General features: G+C 40.0%; 1 protein-coding gene across 1 annotated transcript in view; it reads left to right on the forward strand.

Annotated features, from left to right (window-relative positions):
• LOC128688685 (chondroitin sulfate N-acetylgalactosaminyltransferase 2) overlaps nt 1–8,684 on the forward strand; it is a gene marked incomplete at its 3' end in the record, with an annotated part of 77,897 nt that extends 69,213 nt beyond the window's left edge. Inside the window, 2 exon segments of the mRNA XM_070084577.1 lie at nt 5,423–5,788; nt 8,433–8,684. Coding sequence (XP_069940678.1) covers nt 5,423–5,788; nt 8,433–8,684 — 618 coding nt within the window.
• Nucleotides 8,685–14,572: the final 5,888 nt, after the last annotated feature.

Raw genomic sequence — 14,572 nt, forward strand, 5'->3', positions numbered from 1 at the left:
GTAGACACAGTAAACAATACCAAGGTAGACACAGTAAACAGCACCAAGGTAGACACAGTAAATAGTACCAAGGTAGACACAGTAAACAATAGCAAGGTAGACAGTAAACAGCACCAAGGTAGACAGTAAACAATACCAAGGTAGACACAGTAAACAATACCAAGGTAGACACAGTAAACAGTACCAAGGTAGACACAGTAAACAATACAAGGTAGACACAGTAAACAATACCAAGGTAGACACAGTAAGCAATACCAAGGTAGACACAGTAAACAGTACCAAGGTAGACACAGTAAACAGCACCAAGGTAGACACAGTAAACAATACCAAGGTAGACACAGTAAACAATACCAAGGTAGACACAGTAAACAGCACCAAGGTAGACACAGTAAACAATACCAAGGTAGACACAGTAAACAGCGCCAAGGTAGACACAGTAAACAATACCAAGGTAGACACAGTAAACAGTACCAAGGTAGACACAGTAAACAGCACCAAGGTAGACACAGTAAACAATACCAAGGTAGACACAGTAAACAGCACCAAGGTAGACACAGTAAACAGTACCAAGGTAGACACAGTAAACAATAGCAAGGTAGACACAGTAAACAGCACCAAGGTAGACACAGTAAACAATACCAAGGTAGACACAGTAAACAGTTCCAAGGTAGACACAGTAAACAATACCAAGGTAGACACAGTAAACAGTACCAAGGTAGACACAGTAAACAGTACCAAGGTAGACACAGTAAACAATACCAAGGTAGACACAGTAAACAATACCAAGGTAGACAGTAAACAGTACCAAGGTAGACAGTAAACAATACCAAGGTAGACACAGTAAACAGTTCCAAGGTAGACACAGTAAACAATACCAAGGTAGACACAGTAAACAGTACCAAGGTAGACACAGTAAACAATACCAAGGTAGACAGTAAACAATACCAAGGTAGACACAGTAAACAGTACCAAGGTAGACACAGTAAACAGTACCAAGGTAGACACAATAAACAGTACCAAGGTAGACACAATAAACAGTACCAAGGTAGACACAGTAAACAATACCAAGGTAGACAGTAAACAGTGCCAAGGTAGACACAGTAAACAGTACCAAGGTAGACACAGTGAAGAATACCAAGGTAGACAGTAAACAATACCAAGGTAGACACAGTAAACAGTACCAAGGTAGACACAGTAAACAATGCAAAGGTAGATACAGTAAACAATACCAAGGTAGACACAGTAAACAGTACCAAGGTAGACAGTAAAGAATACCAAGGTAGACAGTAAACAGCACCAAGGTAGACACAGTAAACAGTACCAAGGTAGACACAGTAAACAGTACGAAGGTAGACACAGTAAACAGCACCAAGGTAGACACAGTAAACAGTACCAAGGTAGACACAGTAAACAATACCAAGGTAGACACAGTAAACAGCACCAAGGTAGACACAGTAAACAGTACCAAGGTAGACACAGTAAACAATACCAAGGTAGACACAGTAAACAATACCAAGGTAGACACAGTAAACAGTACCAAGGTAGACACAGTAAACAATACCAAGGTAGACACAGTAAACAATACCAAGGTAGACACAGTAAACAATACCAAGGTAGACACAGTAAACAGCATCAAGGTAGACACACTAAACAATACCAAGGTAGACACAGTAAACAATACCAAGGTAGACACAGTAAACAATACCAAGGTAGACACAGTAAACAATACCAAGGTAGACACAGTAAACAATACCAAGGTAGACAGTAAACATCACCAAGGTAGACACAGTAAACAATACCAAGGTAGACACAGTAAACAATGCCAAGGTAGACACAGTAAACAATACCAAGGTAGACACAGTAAACAATACCAAGGTAGACACAGTAAACAGCACCAAGGTAGACACAGTAAACAATACCAAGGTAGACACAGTAAACAATACCAAGGTAGACACAGTAAACAGTACCAAGGTAGACACAGTAAACAATACCAAGGTAGACACAGTAAACAATACCAAGGTAGACACAGTAAGCAATACCAAGGTAGACACAGTAAACAGCACCAAGGTAGACACAGTAAACAGCACCAAGGTAGACACAGTAAACAATACCAAGGTAGACACAGTAAACAATACCAAGGTAGACACAGTAAACAGCACCAAGGTAGACACAGTAAACAATACCAAGGTAGACACAGTAAACAGCGCCAAGGTAGACACAGTAAACAATACCAAGGTAGACACAGTAAACAGTACCAAGGTAGACACAGTAAACAGCACCAAGGTAGACACAGTAAACAATACCAAGGTAGACACAGTAAACAATACCAAGGTAGACACAGTAAACAATACCAAGGTAGACAGTAAACAGCACCAAGGTAGACACAGTAAACAGTACCAAGGTAGACACAGTAAACAATAGCAAGGTAGACACAGTAAACAGCACCAAGGTAGACAGTAAACAATACCAAGGTAGACACAGTAAACAATACCAAGGTAGACACAGTAAACAGTACCAAGGTAGACACAGTAAACAATACCAAGGTAGACACAGTAAACAATACCAAGGTAGACACAGTAAGCAATACCAAGGTAGACACAGTAAACAATACCAAGGTAGACACAGTAAACAGCACCAAGGTAGACACAGTAAACAATACCAAGGTAGACACAGTAAACAATACCAAGGTAGACACAGTAAACAGCACCAAGGTAGACACAGTAAACAATACCAAGGTAGACACAGTAAACAGCGCCAAGGTAGACACAGTAAACAATACCAAGGTAGACACAGTAAACAGTACCAAGGTAGACACAGTAAGCAATACCAAGGTAGACACAGTAAACAATACCAAGGTAGACACAGTAAACAATACCAAGGTAGACACAGTAAACAGCACCAAGGTAGACACAGTAAACAGTACCAAGGTAGACACAGTAAACAATAGCAAGGTAGACACAGTAAACAATACCAAGGTAGACACAGTAAACAATACCAAGGTAGACACAGTAAACAATACCAAGGTTGACACAGTAAACAATACCAAGGTAGACACAGTAAACAATACCAAGGTAGACACAGTAAACAGTACCAAGGTAGACACAGTAAACAGTACCAAGGTAGACACAGTAAACAATACCAAGGTAGACACAGTAAACAGTACCAAGGTAGACACAGTAAACAGTACCAAGGTAGACACAGTAAACAATACCAAGGTAGACACAGTAAACAATACCAAGGTAGACACAGTAAGCAATACCAAGGTAGACACAGTAAACAATACCAAGGTAGACACAGTAAACAGCACCAAGGTAGACACAGTAAACAATACCAAGGTAGACACAGTAAACAATACCAAGGTAGACACAGTAAACAATACCAAGGTAGACACAGTAAACAATACCAAGGTTGACACAGTAAACAATACCAAGGTAGACACAGTAAACAATACCAAGGTAGACACAGTAAACAGTACCAAGGTAGACACAGTAAACAGTACCAAGGTAGACACAGTAAACAATACCAAGGTAGACACAGTAAACAGTACCAAGGTAGACACAGTAAACAGTACCAAGGTAGACAGTAAACAGCACCAAGGTAGACACAGTAAACAGTACCAAGGTAGACACAGTAAACAGCACCAAGGTAGACACAGTAAAGAGTACCAAGGTAGACACAGTAAACAATACCAAGGTAGACACAGTAAACAGCACCAAGGTAGACACAGTAAACAGTACCAAGGTAGACACAGTAAACAGTACCAAGGTAGACACAGTAAACAGCACCAAGGTAGACACAGTAAACAATACCAAGGTAGACAGTAAACAATACCAAGGTAGACATAGTAAACAATACCAAGGTAGACACAGTAAACAGTACCAAGGTAGACACAGTAAGCAATACCAAGGTAGACACAGTAAACAGTACCAAGGTAGACACAGTAAACAGTACCAAGGTAGACAGTAAACAATACCAAGGTAGACATAGTAAACAATACCAAGGTAGACACAGTAAACAGCACCAAGGTAGACACAGTAAACAGTACCAAGTTAGACAGTAAACAATACCAAGGTAGACATAGTAAACAATACCAAGGTAGACACAGTAAACAGTACCAAGGTAGACAGTAAACAATACCAAGGTAGACATAGTAAACAATACCAAGGTAGACACAGTAAACAGCACCAAGGTAGACACAGTAAACAGTACCAAGGTAGACAGTAAACAATACCAAGGTAGACATAGTAAACAATACCAAGGTAGACACAGTAAACAATACCAAGGTAGACACAGTAAACAGCACCAAGGTAGACACAGTAAACAGTACCAAGGTAGACAGTAAGCAATACCAAGGTAGACACAGTAAACAGCACCAAGGTAGACACAGTAAACAATACCAAGGTAGACACAGTAAACAGTACCAAGGTAGATACAGTAAACAGCACCAAGGTAGACACAGTAAACAATACCAAGGTAGACACAGTAAACAGTACCAAGGTAGACACAGTAAGCAATACCAAGGTAGACACAGTAAACAGTACCAAGGTAGACACAGTAAACAGTACCAAGGTAGACACAGTAAACAGTACCAAGGTAGACACAGTAAACAGTACCAAGGTAGACACAGTAAACAGTACCAAGGTAGACACAGTAAGCAATACCAAGGTAGACACAGTAAGCAATACCAAGGTAGACACAGTAAACAATATCAAGGTAGACAGTAAACAGTACCAAGGTAGACACAGTAAACAATACCAAGGTAGACACAGTAAACAGTACCATGGTAGACACAGTAAACAGTACCAAGGTAGACACAGTAAACAATACCAAGGTAGACACAGTAAACAGTACCATGGTAGACACAGTAAAGGGAACACCGTCGACAACACCTGGAAGCAGAAACTCAGTTGAACCCGAGTGAACATAAAATTCGCTTTAGCTACTTAATAATGGTCAAACCTCCATACAGATTCAAAATTTATTACGGAAAATTATTTTTTTAAATGTTTAGTTAAATAAGGCTAATTTGTGTGTTTAATAGTAAATAAACTGTCAGAGGCAGTAATAAAGAGTAATACTGTGAATATTAAAATAGGTTGTGTAATATGCCATATTTAAAAATATAGATTTTCTTTAAATCCGGGACTTAGGTTCCTTGTACGTGTTAAAGACTTCCCGTAACAAACATCTTTATTTCAGTCACTGATCTGCTCCGTGACCAAACAAGCTGTTAGTGACTTCGAACGGCTTCCTTGGGACTAGTGATAATGATAGGGTATGTGTGATTCCTCTGCACAACACAACAGGGCAAGATCCAGTAAGAAGAGGCGTGACCCAAGAGATGGAGCTCAACCCCATGAACATAATTAGGCGAGTTTACACACATACCCATACCTACAGGCATTTATTTATTTCTTAACAGGTAGTGAACATGATCGTTACTCTGAAGGGACGGGTGACCAAGTACGCAACCTTCCTGGACCATCTAGTGAAGAATGTCCTTCCGCATGATGAGAACCTCTCCCTTACCGTCATCTACTTCGAAGATGACTTTTTGCAGGAGGCTCGTGATCTCACCAGCAGACAGCTCTCTGGCCTTCCTAATTTCAAGTGGTCGTTCATAGCTCTGGAGGAACGTGACTTCTCCAGAGGGCGCGGGCTGCATGTAGGAGCACATCACAAGGTGTCGAAGGACAAGGGGGAACTGCTTTTCTTCTGCGACGTTGATGTACTGATGCATCCAGACTTCTTCAACCGCTGCAGGAGCAACACTAGAAAAGGCCAGCAGGTGAGTCATCCACGTGGTAGTAATCTAATTGTGAGGGTATTTTCATCTCCAGGATATGTGGCAGTTGATGTGGGTCTTAGTCATAAGATCACCCGCTTAGTAAGGATGATTCACTGTTTCTAGTAACAAAATTGATGTTTTTTTTATTATGGAAGTAACTTGTTTATTTAACCATTTGTGTTACCTTGTGGGTATATGAACTATTCCTTTTTTGTCTTCGGTCCCTGATACTTATTGTGTCTCTTAGCGTACTCATGGGGGGGGGGGGATGTTGCACCTGTCGGGATTTGCTTCGTAGGGAGTGATTTCTGTGTGCAGATTTGGGACTAGTCCCTCTAGGATTTCTGTTATCTTTCTCGCCTGCTTTCCAAGGAGTACTGGGCAAGGGATTTCAGCTATTCCCAGTAATTTAGGTGCTTTATAGTACTCCTACGTGTAGTGAAAGTTCTCTGTATATTTTCCAGGTCTACAGTTTCACCTGTCTTGAAAGCGGCCGTTAGTGTAATCCAACCTAGAAAGGACAAGCGATTTGAAGAGAATCATTGGATTAGCATCAGTAGTTTTGAAGGTTCTCATTATCCATCCTATTATTTTCCTGCAGATGTGGTAGATATTGTTGTGATCTTTGAAAGTGAGATTCTCTGACATTATCACTCGCAGGTCCTTCACATTAGTTTTTCGCTTTTGTGTGTGGTTGGATTTTTTTTTTTTTTTTTTTTGAAATTTGTCTTCAGTGAATTTCATATTGTTTTCTGACGCCCATTTATATTTGGTTAATGTCCGCTTGGAGATTTTTAGTGGCCTCGATGGATAACGCTCATGCAAATTCTGGTATCATCAGCAAAGGAGGACACGGTGCTGTGGCTCACATCTGTCTGTGTCAGATGTGAGGATGAGAAAAAGGATGGGGCCGAGTACTGTGCCTTGTGGAAGAGAACTTTTCAATGTACCTGCCTCTGACTTTACTCTTATTACTGTTACTCTTTGTGTTCTGTTTCTTAGGAAGTAATAGATCCATCTACCAACTTTTTCTGTTATTCCTTTATCATGAATTTTGTGTGCTATTACACCATGATCACACTTGTCGAAGCTTTCGCAGTCTTTGTATACTACATCTGCATTTTGTTTGTTCTCCAGTGTATCCAAGACCACATAGTGATTCGGTAGTTGTGAGAGGCAGGAGCGACCTGCTTTAAACTCATGCTGCCCTGGGCTGTGCAATTGGTGGGTATCCAAGTGGTTGGCGATCTTGCTTCTTAGAATCCTTTCAAAGATTTTTATGATGTGGGCAGCTAGTGCTATCAGTCTGTAATTCTTTGCAATTGCTTTACTGCCGCCGTTGTGGAGTGGAGCTGTATCTTTGTTTTTAGTGAATGTGGGATGACCCCTGTGTGTATGCTCCCTCTCCATAAGATATTTAAGGCACGTGAAAGGGGTTTCTTGCAGTTCTTGATGAACATGGAGTTCCACGAGTCTGGTCTTGGGGCAGAGTGCGTGGGCATGTCATTTATTGCTTTTTTTCAAAGTCCTGTAGTGTTAGGATTCTATCAGAAATTCTTGAATTAACCAAATTTTGAGTCTCAATCATAAAAAAAATCTCGACCCTTAGTCAGATTAACGGCTCACTAAACGCTATTTCTTTGCTGTCATATGTGTAAGTGATATGTTAAGCAGGGAACCAATATTGGATGTAGTTTTTGCCATAGATTTGGCATAGGAATTTTTTTTTTTTAATTTCATTTATGGCTTTAAGTTCTTTCTATGTTTCTTGGTTCCTGTATGATTCCTTAAGCTAAATTTCGATATTTACTATTTCTCTAGCCAGTACCTCCTCCTGTATTTCAGATATACTGGCCCCTTTCAGAAGCTCTGTGATTCTTCTCCTTCGCCTGTAGAGGGAATATCTATCTCTCTACTTTACATTTTCTCTTCTTTTTTTCTTGAGGTGTGCTCAAGACATATTTCCCTAAGTGCCACAGAGTTAATTTTTTTCTAGGTAAAGGTCCAGATCCGTGTTGTTTAGGATATCTTCCTACCTTGTTTCATTTACGACATGGTTAATTTGATCCCACTGTATGTTTCTGTTATTGAAGTTGAATTTGGTGAAAGCACCCTCAGAACTGGTCAGGAGCCCTGCACATACATGTCTGTACTCAGTTATGTTGTGATTTGAGTGTATTGTCTTTGATACTGTTATATTTCATACCAGATCATCATTATTAGTGAAGATAAGGTCAAGTATATTTTCCAGTTTTGTTGGTTTCACTATTTGGTAGCTTAAGGTGAATTTGTTCCAGAGATTTAATAACTCACGTGTGTGAATTTTCATCTGAGCTGCCCCCAGGATTATCTCTGCTACAACATTATTTCCCACATTTCCTCCATTTTAGATGTCTTAAGTTGAAAGCATCCAGCAAGAAAATATTCGGGGTTGGGGCTGATTAAATATTTTCTAACGAAAGTAATAATATGTATACTTCCCCGTTGTTATTGGTGTACATGCGCTGTAAATTCATTCACACACGAATTTTGGTGACCGCCCTCTACGTGTACTAGCCAGTGGTGGTCATGAGGTACTCACCATTACCACAGGTGTACTACCGAGTAGTGTTAATGCTGTACACTGACCACAACCCCTCTACAGGTGTACTACCCCGTGGTATTCTCGCTGTACAACCCTAAGCTGGTGTACCCGCTCTTCGACAAGGCTGTGCCTCCGGTGAGTGAGCAGCTGGCAGTGGACGAGCAATCTGGGTTCTGGCGGACCTTCGGTTTCGGGATGGCATGCATGTATCATTCAGACTACGAGGCTTCCGGAGGCTTCCCTGACATACGCACCTGGGGCGGGGAAGATGTCGCACTCTACGAGCAGTTCCTTAAACTAGACAATATTAAGGTAAGCGATGGATTATTCTCCTCTTTCTCGGAGTAAACTGATATTTCTCAGCCATGCATGTCGTAAGAGGCAGCTAAAATGCTGGGAGCAAGGGACTAGTAACCCCGTTCTCCTGTATACACTATTAAATTTAAAAAGAGAAACTTTCGTTTTTCTTTTAAGGTCACCCTGACTCTGTGGGATACGGCCGGCGTGATTATATATTATATATATATATATATATATATATATATATATATATATATATATATATATATATATATATATATATATATATATATATATATATATATATATATATATATATATCGTGCCGAATAAGTAAAACTTGCAATTTTGGCTTAAATAGCAACGCTCTCTTTGCCGAATAAGGCAAGCGAAAATTTGTGTATGCAAAATTTTCTCAAAAAATCATTCTGAACCTAACGAAAAAAATATATTTCATTGTGTGTGTTTAGTATTAAATTATTGTAAACATATCTAAAATATATATTGTTGGATTAGGCTAAATTATATTGCACTTGCCATAATAAGGTTAGATAAGATTTCTGAGGTTCTTTTGGTAGAAAATTATTAATTTTGACATTAAAAAATATATATCGTTAAACGTATAAGAGAAAATTTTCGAAATGACTTAGTTTTAAATGAGTTCTTGCTAACTGACCAGTTTTACCTATTCGGCAGAACACACACACACACACACACACATATATATATATATATATATATATATATATATATATATATATATATATATATATGTCGTGTCGAATAGGCAGAATTTGCGATCTTGGCTTAATTATCAACACTCATCTTGCTATATAGGACAAGTGAAAATTTGTGTATGCAATAATTTCGCCAAAATCGTTCTGAACCTAACGAAAAAAATATATTTCACTGTGTTTGTTTAGTATTAAATTATTGTAAACAAATCTAAAATATATTTAGTTGGGTTAGGCTAAAATAAATTTCGTTTCTTATAAGGTTAGGTAAGTTTTCTAAGTTCCTTTTGGTGCAAAATTATAAATTTTTACATCAACATTAATGAAAAAAAATATATGTAATAAAGTTGGTAGAATTACCGACAATATGTAAAGTAAAAGGACACAAGTGCAACTAATGTGACATTTATTGTGGCAACGTTTCGCTCTCCAGGAGCTTTATCAAGCCATTACAAACAATACATGTATGTATAATGTTCGCCAAGACCGTAGTCCTGGCACGGGTCTCAATCTTGCGATGACCCGTCTCTGGCTCCCGAGGGAGAAAGGTTTCTACAATGATGCGACATATGCTGTTCAAGCACTCTTCTGGTCAGTTCAACTGGTGCATCTCATAAGCGACAACACCGTATGTACTCCTAACTATGGACACTAGCGAGGAGGAGGATATGTCGTTATCACAGGTAACAGCTTGTCTGGTTCGTTGACTCCATCGTACACTAGTGTGGCCGCAGTCATCTCTGGTTCCTCTTCGGGAGGGAATATCACTCCTAGTTGCCTGCGGAGCGTCTCAGTAACTTCGCACTCCAGAAGATAGTGTGTTAGGGGCCGCTGGACAACGTGCTGACAGTACTGGCACATCTCCTCCTCAGCCTTGTCTACCATCATCTTGGCTGTGAGAAAGCCCAAACGAAGCCGATGGATGGCGGTACACTGCGCTCTGGACCAGCTTCTGTCATATGGAGGGGGTTCTCCCCGAGTCGCTGCTCGGTACCACTGCTGAGATGGGGTATCACCTAAGACCTCCCCCATAAGTTTCATGGCTCTGTCAGCCACCAGTTTGGTCTGTCGTAGGCTGATTGGGACAGTAATCCCAATATGTGGATAGTCTGTTGCTGCCTTGGCTGCATCATCTGCCGCCTCATTTCCCCGGATGCCAGCATGGCTGGGGATCCAGTTCAATGTCGATCTGTTACCCTGAACTTCTAAGGCTGTCATTATGCTCAGGATCGATGTGATGAGGTGAACATTGTCCTGTGGTTGAGGATGGGAGAGGGCATTGATTGCAGACGTGGAATCAACATGTATGACAGGTCGGAGTCGATGTCGTAGGGCATGTGACAATGCCTGCTGAATCGCCACCAGCTCAGCTTGAAGGATCGTGCAGTGGTCAGGGAGTCGCCAGCCTTGTGTGTGACCATTGTGGTACAGTCCAGCTGCTGCTCTCTTCCTGTCAGGGTCGACAGAACCATCTGTGAAATACACTGCACATTTGCCTCCCTCTGCCAGTGCCATGCTTGTCTCAGCATGATTGCTGAGTGTCTTGACTGCAGAGACGCTTAGAGATGGGTAGCTGCATGATGCAAACATCGGCTGGATCTTGGCGCCAGGGAGTTGGTGGATGGTACCCAGCAACAGGAAGGTCACAACTCTTAAGGAGTGACTCGAGAAATCGTAATGACACGATATGACCGCGGGTTCAATCCCGGCCGGGGGTATGGTTTCTTCTAAAGTAGTAGTTGTATAGGCAGCAGCTTCCGCCCAGCAGCACAAAACGAACGAATCCAGGAGTAGTCCGTGAAGAGTGTGGGATCTTGTACCATGGTTGTCAATATCCGTCTCCTTAGTGGGGTACCTTGCTGCCTGTGCAGAATCGTGGCCACTTTGCAGGCGTTTATGTATCTTACTCTGTCAGCCAAGGAAGGAAGCCGGGCCTCAGATCTGAGACATACTGTGTTGGTCCAGATGGGGGCCCCAAGCATAGTTCTTATCGCCTGATTTTGTACGACCTCCACTCTTTGCCTGCTCTGCGGGAAGAGATGAGCTAACGCCGGTGCACCGTAGTCAATGAGCGAGCGTATAGCTTGTATATAGTACAAGCGAAGTACATCTTTGCTATAACAGGAGAGACTTATGTGATGGCAGGGTTTACCTGCCATCACATAGTCTCTCCTGTTATACTACACAAAGCATATTACAGAGAGTGAACACTGAAACAAGCTGCCTCTTTACAGTCTATATATTTGTCCAACCTATTTTTATGTTACCCAAGTAATAGCTTTTATATCCTTTTACTCATGTACGAATTAATTGCTCTACCATATTGTATTACTTTTGTCACTACCACTACTACCACTAGTGAACATCGAAATGGTACCTCACTAGTATTGCACCTCACTCTGAGCCTTTATATACCCTCTGTGTCCATGTATTGTTTGTAATGGCTTGATAAAGCTCCTGGAGAGCGAAACGTTGCCACAATAAATGTCACATTAGTTGCACTTGTGTCCTTTTACTTTACAAAAAAATATATCTTTAAACGTATAAGAGAAAATTTTACAAAGGACTTAATTTTAAATGAGTTATTGCTAATTTTTTTTATATTTTATTTAAAGCAGTTCATACAATATACATAGATAGTTACGTATGTAAATGTGATATTGTTACGAACATAGTCAGTTGGTCCCTGAGTTATAGTGCTTTTCGTAACAAAAACTTAGTACGTCTAGGTACTCACTTCAGAGGAAAAGGAATTTTCTTAGTTTCTATTTAATTTATTAATAATCATAATCACTTAAATTAACCTTCTCATATTTTGCACTATGAGTAGAATACTTTTACCATTCCTCATTAAAACAACAGTACTGGGTTTAGTATTTACAAATGGCTCTGAGTGAGTCACGAAATATTAGTATAGGCACATGCACAGGCGTTGCCTAAAAACTCTAACACATTAATAGATTTCTTATGATAGGGTTCACTTTACAATAAGTCCTCATACACTACAGAGGCTTGCTCACTTGGCTTCACTTTCTCTAAGAGCTTCTCAACCGCCTTCTCCAACCGAGATAAGTCTTACCAGTAAGCTCCCGAAAATTCCTGGGATTTTCTAGGGAGGCAAATGGTGGTTTAGAGGTGGATACTTCCCTCGACCCTTCCTGGTCCAAAGGAAGGTATGAACTGAACTCTGTGAGGCTTTACCAGCCCACTTTGTCTCGGTCGGAACAGGGGTTGAGCAGCTCGAAACACCTACTGGTGCTTGGCCAGGTCACCAGCAGTTGACACTAATTAAACGACCTACCTAAATACAAAGCTAAGTAATACGACCAGATAATATTATAAAGTCGAGTAAATCCATTTTAGCTACTAATGGAATTACTCCTGAATATAATATTAAATGAAATAGCAAAAATAACATGTAAAAGTATACCATTGTGATAAGAAACAGTACTTAAAATGAACAAAAGGGTGTAACAGATATAAATATATATAAAAAGAGGCATTATCAGTGGGTGTGTTCCGGTCCACTAAGTAACACTATTCATAATGATTCTGATATACACATAACTACATAACTAACACGCTGCTGCATAATACACAGTGCTTCCATTACTGTTTTTTTTTTCATAATGTGAAATGACACAAAACACTTACAATACTGGTGACTCACCCCCCCCCCAACATTTACGTTATTGTTATTATTATACTCAAAAAGTTGCGCTAAACCACAATGGTGAACATGTACTTTAACTGTTTTATATACTCCATACATTCTTATTTTTAGTTTAAAACATTACAATGCATTAATAAATAAAAGAAGCCTTAGCAGGTCCTCCACAGAAATAAATGAAATTACATATTTGCAATACACTTACACGAAATGAAATACACTGACATGAAATATAGACTCCACAACATCTTAAAACTATTCAAAGAACTTTTAAAATACTGACAACTATTATACTTTATGACAATGTATGTATAATAACACTACTTTACTATAGTGAACAATGTCAAACAATATGATAACTGTACACTGGATATTGAAATACATACTTGTATTACATATACCAAGAATGTATATTATTGGAAATAAATGGTATAAAATACCGACACAATGGAAATATAAACACATATGCAGTATAATGTGATCCTTTATTGACTACGTTTCGCCCACACAGTGGGCTTTTTCAAGTCACAAACAGAACTGTTTGTGACTTGAAAAAGCCCACTGTGTGGTCGAAACGTAGTCAATAAAGGATCACATTATACTGCATATGTGTTTATATTTCCAATGTATATTATTAAACACGTATTGTCTTGTTCAACAAATTCTAGATGTTTATTGACATGTTTCAGAGCAATTTTAGACTTGCTCTTTCACGCACTATGGTTAATAATACAACATTATAGCCCCTAATCGAATTGATAAGCCGCCTCTTGCTTCTCAGGAAACAATGCTTAATAATCATGATATTCTATATCCATGTAATTCGTTTTTCCCTCCCCCCTTTACAGAGACCAGTCCACCCAGCCATTACAACACTAATTCGCGCAACCCTCTCACAGTCATACCTCTATACGATACCGGAAAATCTCTAGCCCATCTACGTCCATACACTACCTCATTTATACACTTTGTTTTATAGAAATGTCCTGCTAAAGCCCTTGTTCGTTCCTCCCCCCCACCTCCCCCACCTCCCCCACCTCCCTCATCACCCACGATATATAGACATAATCTGCCACTAAATACATGACGGCCCTCCTCACACTATCTCCCACTCCCTCTATATCCAAACTCAGTGCCCTTAATACCACTAACCTACTCCCACCCACCATATCCAAGACTGCGAAACCATAGACGTGCCCTCTCGATATGCTCACAGAAATACACCACGTGATATGCCGTTTCCTCCCCCCTACACAAAACGCAACATTGAGACTGCAAAATTCCCATCTGATACAGTCGTACTTTAGTTGGCAAAATCCCATGTAAAAACCTATACATAGTTTCCTTCACCCTTGACTTCACCCGTAACTTACTGAAGTCTCCCCAGATTCGTGTCCAATTATATAATGGAAAAACAGTCTCCCCTTCCAACACCTCTTGAACCCTTACCAACCTCCCCAAAACACACGCTGTTACATTTTCCGGATTTCTTACTT

Source organism: Cherax quadricarinatus, chromosome 13, assembly GCF_038502225.1.
Source record: "Cherax quadricarinatus isolate ZL_2023a chromosome 13, ASM3850222v1, whole genome shotgun sequence".
NCBI lineage: Eukaryota > Metazoa > Arthropoda > Malacostraca > Decapoda > Parastacidae > Cherax > Cherax quadricarinatus.